We start from the raw sequence: 7575 nt of genomic DNA on the forward strand, positions 1-7575 counted from the left end.
ATTCAAGTGTTAAAGAAGAGGGGTCAAATGTATATAAAATGAATAAACTAAATGAACTTTTAAGGCCTCACATCCCAAATATTGTGTATCAATGCCCAGGAAATCTCTAAAACCACCACTTCAGATGAGCACAAAATGGAGTAACTCTAAATTCATCTCGAAGACCTTCAGAAACTCACAGATATCATTTAATAGAGACACACAATGTTCACAATGAGATAGCTGTGAAAGACATTAGGTTTTTTCCATTGGGTGTAAAAATAACTTTCCCCAACCCCCCAAAAGCATAATGCAAAAGTGGGGCTTGTGACTTCAATATTCAATATATATATTTTTGTAGCATGAAATAAGATTTAAAAGGTAGAACCTGCATAAACATAACTAAACGGTTATAAAACACATGCAATGCATATTCCTACTAACAGTACATCCTCCATGCCCTGAGGTGTCCTGTGGTGTGTGAATAATTAAGAGATAACATAACATGATAATATTCCGAAGACGGTAGATAAATAAAGTTACAATTGTTGGCAAATACAAGAGTCAAACACCAGATATATGAGGTTTGTTTCAACTTTACATAAAAAGCACCCATCAACAAGCACCCTTAAGCACCGTGTTAATAGTAGCATTAAGGGAGATAATGAATTAACAATGTGTATGAGTAGGGCAAAGAAATGGACTGATGAAGAAGATTTCAACTCACCTGGTTGGTAAGACTCGCTGAGAAGGCAGCAGTGTATTGTCAGTGAGAGTGACTGAAAATGTACTGTGTGGAAGAGAGTGAACAAATTGCTTTTCTCCTCCTCCTTTGCCTCACTGCTGTGACATTGCATCCCACCCCTTTTCTCCATTTAGAATTTGAAAAATGATCTGATGTTTGTTTTATGTGTTAAATTTATCATGTTATATAATCTCATATGCCCACTAAACATTGGTAGCTACAACTGTGATTCTCCATTATATGTGTAATATGAGATGGAAAGTTCACGATCCAAAAATCTTTGCAGTCAAGATTTGGATGTTTTGTTTAGTTTTTTTTAATCATCTGTGAAATCTCAGTGCAGGGATTTTTACAATATTGGGAGTTAGTGAGAATCCCTGTCTGTCCCAGTGTAACTATTTAGTTTTCTTTCTTTCTCTGACTCTTGTTCTTTCATTCTTCTTGGCCCACCCCATTTTCTGTCTCTCTCTCTCTCTGTAATTGTACAGTGGCAGTCCTGCCCTTAACTCAAACACATAATTAGTGGTGTGGTGAAATAAAAGGCATACTCTCCAGCAGTAAGTCTGGGTTGCTTCTTTTCCCTGTCTGTTTTTGTTCTGTTATTCGAGTATGTGCTTACTGAGGAATGAAAAAATAGTCTTCAGCGGGAAAGCAATGGGAGTTATTCAAGGAGGACATAGAGAGAAATGTTAATGTCAACAATTCATTTATTTCAAATGAATTCATTATTGCTGTGAGGCATTTAAATGTATTTTAACATTCAAGAAACCCTTTATATCTAAACATATGACCTATATTCTATATTGATATGATCTCACTTCATCTTTATTATAATAAATAATATAGTTATTTAATGAAAATGATTTCAGAGAAGAAATTACACATCACATCTCCCTCTTGTGGTGAATAAAATAATGCTCAAAACACACACCAATGTTCTGCTCAGTTTTTTAAGACATGCAGACAGACACACAAACACACACTTTATTTGTGCAATTTAACAACCGTGTATGTATTATTATTATGGTTATTATTATAACAACCTTATTTTTTACTTTTAGATTATGCAGTTATATTAATGTTGCCATGAGATATACAAGGAAAAAACATTGTCATGGCATTCATCACATGCATTTATCCAGAGCGACTTACAATTAGTAGTTACAAGGACAGTGGGGGCCTTATGATTCTAATAATCCTAGGGCCCTATGATTTTCGTGATGTGGAAAATGCGAAAGGAATCATGGGACTTAAATAGCTGTTAGCATGAAATGCACATATTATTTATATGCTTTACAAAAGCAAAGAGTAAATGGCCAAGAACTTTGTTGAACGGTGATTAAATGTGATTTGTCATATTTCATGTTGTTTTTTCCCCACTCACTGCATAATCACGTTTTTAGGTGAATAAATATATTTATAATGGAAAACATGGAATTCAGAGGAATTAAAATTGAAAAAATAAAAAAAACGGAATTTAGGAACAATACGTAATTTTAGAAATTCAGATTAATAAGCCATAGAATTGATTAAATTTCTGTGCATTAGGTCAGACTGAATGCTGAAAAGCTTATGATTAAAATCCAGACACACCTGGATATTCCTTATATTTCCTTATAACAACATTTTCCATTTCAGTACAGAACATACATACAAATAAAGACACTGTAGCTTTAATTAAAAATCATTCACTTGGTCAAAATCATCCTTGACAATTAATCTTCAAACCCTGCAAAAACACAAAGTAAAAAAACAAGTATACTCCAGTCTGCACCAAACTTCAGTCCCGGGTCGACCACATCAATACGATGCTTTGTAATGTCTTGTAACAGGAATCAAACAAGTTACAAGGTCTGGACTAGAGAGCAACATCATTCGTATTTTCTAGCACCACATAGAAACAAAAAGCATATAATTACATCTGCTACCCTGGGCTTCATGAAGAACAGTATATTAAATGGTTGTTTCTAACAGTGTCCAATATAGCCTAAATTTCTCCTAATTTCTTTTGACTGTGTTGTCATTCGTTGAATTAGGCCTACTTACAGTTAATTGGTCCAACTGTAAGGGCCTTTCTGTTGGAGATTGTGCGTTTTTTCCTGGTCAAACATGTCTGTAAATCACACATTACATACCCATTACACATGACCACAGTGTATGCAACTGCATATACTGTGTGTATTTAGTACAGACTCACTGAAGCATGTTACAAACCTTTTTCTAATGGACATTTATAAATAAATTCTATCGAATACTATACTACATCAGATGCGAGAAACATTTTACTTGAAGGGCAGGGAAACATTCGGTGGACTCATCATCTCTTTTAATTTAAGCTACTTCTGTCCTTTTCAGCTACTAATACATTTATTCGACTTGCGGATGTTTGATATGTTTTGAGTGTTCAGTTTAATAAGAAAATAAATCTCAGAGACTGAAGGGCATATTTAAAATATCTTAGAGCTGATCTTAGTGCATCAATCTTAGAGTCGGCATGCTTTCCCGGTGTTGATACGAGTTTCCTCTGGGTTCACCCACATTACAAAGGTATTCACACTAGGTGAAAAGTGAAAGTGAAGTGATTGTCATTGTGAAACACTGCAGTGCACACGGTGTATGCAAAAAATGTTTCCTTTGATTTTAACCCAACATCCTTGGTGAGCAGTGGGCAGCAATGACAGGCGCCCAGGGAGCAGGGGTCCATTTCCTTGCCCGATAGGCCAACCACTAAAATTCACCATAGTGTGTGCCCTGTGGTATCCGGCCCTGAGTGTCACAGGATGGGCTCCAGTAGCGGCAATCCTGAGTACCAGGACTAAGCAGTTAAGGATAATGAGTGAGCGAGAGGAAACACACTGACCACCTGATGGCACCACATCCTCATCCGTCTCCCTGTCTGAGTGTTAATGATCAATTCCTCATGTCTATTACCGGCATGATCTTAGGCTGACCTTGGTTAGCAGTCTGTGTTGGTTGTCTGCGTTGTCTGCTGTTAATACAGCTGTAGCCATGTCAGAGCTATTTAAAGGTTCCCTGATATGTTTTTTTTGTTTATATATAGGTCTTTGTGGTCCCCTAATACTATATCTATAATCTATATTAGAGGTGGGCATAGATTAATTTTCTTAATCTAGATTAATTTCACTGTAGTCTTGGAATTAATCTAGATTAATCTATAGCAATCTAAATTAATCTAGATTAATATTAAAAATAAATTTTCCCTGAAGCAAACCCGGCGGCTTCATAGCTGCACCCATGTTTCCACGACACATGATGTGGTAATTTCAAGAGCTGTGCGATTCATGACTCACCCGGGTTAATTGCCCGGATCCTTTAAATGACTCATGAGTCACGAATCTGAGGTCTCCATTGAACCGAATCCTTCGAGTCCTAACTACACCATGTCTAAATAGTAAACTCCAATATATTGGCTTACATGAGTCCGGTTGTAAAGGAAGTTAACCGCCAGGAGCGCTAACCCGCTCTCTGATCCGGGTGCGTACTGACTCAAGTGACTCAAGTGACTCACGCACCCGGATCAGAGAGCGGGTTAGCGCTCCACTCAAGTGACTCAGGTGACTCACACACCCGGATCAGTTTAGTGAGTGACTCAGAGGGAGCCGTATCCTAAAAAGGATCCGAATATTACAGCTCTAGTAATTTCAGTGCAGGTATACATCCGCTAGGTATACATCCGCGCTAGGTATACAAAATAAAAAATAAAGGTCTTTAGGAAATAAGAAACTAAAAGACACAAGAAAGAAGAAATATACTTATAAATCTAGTGTAACCATTTAACTCCGGCACAATAGCTTGCGTAGTATAGACCCAGCTCCCAACCCAACTTTGTGAATAGATTAACGGCGATATTTTTTTTTATCGCCCGATAAAGAGTCTCACGTTAACGCAGCACGTTAACACCGATAACGGCCCACCACTAATCTATATACTAGTCTCTTTCTGAAATTCATCTCTTTCTGAAATTCAGCTGTGGTGCAGAATTACAGCCATTTTTAGCCAATTACACAATTTCCCCAGGACGTGTGTTTCGGTGTTTGTGACTTTAAATGCTAATGAGGAGGAGAGCGGCCATTAGAAGTGAGCGGGCATTAGCGGAAACACTACTGACCGACCACAATGTTTGGCACTGACATGACGTTGTCTAACATTCCCATTATGAGGACATAAGGTGACAAATTCCAGACCCAACCTTCTTTAGAGCTGCCGTTCTCTGAACAGTGAAGCAGAATGGAAAAAGCACTCTTTAAACCTATCACCATTTCTAGCCACTGCAGGATCATAGAAAAGCTAGGGGAACTCATATTAATGTTAAGTAATGTCACAAAGCTTAGAACTCACCGCAGTGCAGGATGCTTTTTTCTTGTCACACAGGCTGATGCTGCAGTGCAGGAACATATCACTGTAAGTCCCATCATACAGGAACAGCAGTATAGAGAAACGGGCTCGCAGAGATGTGCCATTCTCAATTATCGCAACCTGTAGATGATTACTGATGCATCTGAAAGGATCAAATGAGGTTTAACAGTAAAGCCAAGAGATAAATAATGGTGTATGATTTATAATGTCATATATGTTCAAAGTCGATTGCTGTGTATAGCTTATTTTATTCCAATAGTTTAATCATTTTTGGCAAGGCCTCTCACCTATTTTGAATGAAATAGTGACGTTTTGGGTCCTTTGGGCTGGAATTGTTTGTAGCATAGCAGTTGTCCAGGATGACAACAAGGTTGTCATTTTGAATGTCCTCTACATTCACACCAATATTCAAGGCAGAGCCAACAGGCAGTGCAATAGGGCCGGCAGGGTATGGTGTGGAAAATGTGCTATTGTGGTACAGAGAAATAACCACTTGGGCTGCTGGACCATAGCCTATGAGACCCATCTCCTGCATGCTGAAGGCCAAGGAAAAACAAAAACACAATACACTTTATATTTTCTGCTTTAAGAATATCCAATTTCAGCATGGACACAGCTCAATATTTATATGTGCCACTGTACAGAAAGATTAATTGTACTTACGAAAGGTAGGGTTTGCTGATTGTATCCATAGTTATTTGTGTATCAAGTGGATACACACAAGAGAAGGGGAAACCAGTAGGGAGGCTCAACGAGGTATTTGTCATAGCAGTTGGGTAAATAAATAAAGTGTTGGAGTAGATTGCATGAGTGCTGTTTGTCTACAAGAAAAGACACAGTATATGAAGACCAAAATAGAACTATTTGTTTCTGTCAGTCAGAGAATAGACCTCTGACTGACTTACGTATGTATTCATTACCTTCATTACATTGCCACAGAGGTTATCTTCTGGAGTCACCTGGTACCACACAGTTTTATTTTCGTCCTGGTGAATGTTGCATGTTGGGTCTGCCATGTGACCTGACAAAAGGTCCAGGTTGTTGCTGTACATGGTTTTAGAAAGGCCCAGCTTCATCAGATTTCTGGTACACATCAGGGTGGGCTCTTTCTTGGCAGGAGGCTCTGAGGTTAATGGTATACATGAATGAAGCTGATTGCTTTTTGACACCTACAAATTTCACATGCAGTTATGCAAGCATCCCAGTGACAACAGGGATTTCTTTAATGATCATGGAACTGACACCCAGTTACATGTTAACAGTCAGTAAGGATTTGCATGTGGATGAAATAAAATCCACCTTACACTATAAATGTATCGTTCAAGGATTTAGTCTATGTAACTTAACTTCTATGCTTCATATTTCCTGCTAAGTTTATCCTCATTAACAGAAATGGTGCCCTTTAACGTTGAATTTTGTAATGCATTAAACAGCATGTTTTGTTAGACAAATCTTGCCTAAGCTTTCTTTTCATTACCTGCACAGTAGGCCAGGAAGCAGTATGGTGGCTTGACAAATTTGTAAACATAGTAGTTTCCAGAACAGACTTTGACTGAGATGGAGAACTGGAAGTTACAGCATCCCTCTGTCCAACTCCCACACACATTAGCCTGGACAATGCCATCAGAAGGTGTAGGATGGGGGCTCTTCATCCAGAGGGGAGCTTGGGTGCCACACATCCAGGGTTGTATGCAGTCTTCAGGCATCTGAGTGCTGACACCATTCAGGTAGAGCCGATACCAACCCTGCCAGTTCACACCAATGTCACACTGAGCTGTGGTGTTGGTGCGCCAGTTAGAGGCACGCCACGCCTGCTGAAGTGGGGTGTAGTGCTGACAAGGATCCATACAGTGGGACATGCCATCAATATTTATGCAGTCCTGGCCTGGTGTGCACACTGTATTTCCACAAGTTATCTGCACCGAATTCAGGCTCATCGGTGGATTGGCATCTGCAGCTGGAATAAAGCAATTGAACAAGCAGGGAGAGAGCCAAACTCTGAAATTAGAGTAGATTAAAAGTAGAGTCACCCAGTCACTAATGTTAAAGTCCATTAAAAACTAAATTAATAAATTTATGATGAACAAGAAAAATGTTTTGCAGTGCATTTGCATTTCCCATCCTCTGCTTTAAATGGCATTAACTTGAATAACTTATTGCTAAAATGAATTAATGAATCATTAATGAAGGTGTTAAATGTTACTTAAACTTAAACTGTTACCAGACCACCCATTTACCCACTGCTTACCTGTAAGATGACCACTGATATAGTGAATAAATAGAAGCAGCAAAGTTACAGATGCCATCATTTACACTGGAAATAAGTAATTTTCAGAAAACCTAAATGAACATAAAAATACAGATTGAACATATCTACTGAATCACTAAAAAGCCATTAAACTCTACCTGCTTAAATTTACAGTTGTCCTGAACATCAAATGGCATAACTACAATGGGGACTTACCAAATGAGAT

General features: G+C 38.4%; 2 protein-coding genes across 3 annotated transcripts in view; both read right to left on the bottom strand.

Annotated features, from left to right (window-relative positions):
* LOC114785553 (lysyl oxidase homolog 4) overlaps window positions 1-770 on the bottom strand; it is a 29169-nt gene extending 28399 nt beyond the window's left edge. The window contains exon 1 of one of the 2 annotated variants that reach the window (XM_028971886.1): window positions 707-770. The gene's annotated coding sequence lies outside the window, so the exon portion shown is untranslated. The remainder of the gene's footprint in view (window positions 1-706) is intronic. The other variant, XM_028971887.1, reaches the window with a different exon arrangement.
* Window positions 771-4898: 4128 nt separating this feature from the next.
* On the bottom strand, window positions 4899-7038 carry LOC114785194 (uromodulin-like). Its single transcript, XM_028971052.1, has 6 exons — window positions 6579-7038; window positions 6022-6224; window positions 5765-5922; window positions 5389-5637; window positions 5084-5243; window positions 4899-4955 (listed from the first exon to the last, which is right to left on the bottom strand). Exons 1-6 carry the CDS (start codon window positions 7036-7038, stop codon window positions 4899-4901), a joined length of 1287 nt encoding a protein of 428 aa, XP_028826885.1.
* Between the last annotated feature and the right edge of the window lie 537 nt (window positions 7039-7575).

This window comes from Denticeps clupeoides, chromosome 3 (assembly GCF_900700375.1).
Source record: "Denticeps clupeoides chromosome 3, fDenClu1.1, whole genome shotgun sequence".
Taxonomy (NCBI): domain Eukaryota; kingdom Metazoa; phylum Chordata; class Actinopteri; order Clupeiformes; family Denticipitidae; genus Denticeps; species Denticeps clupeoides.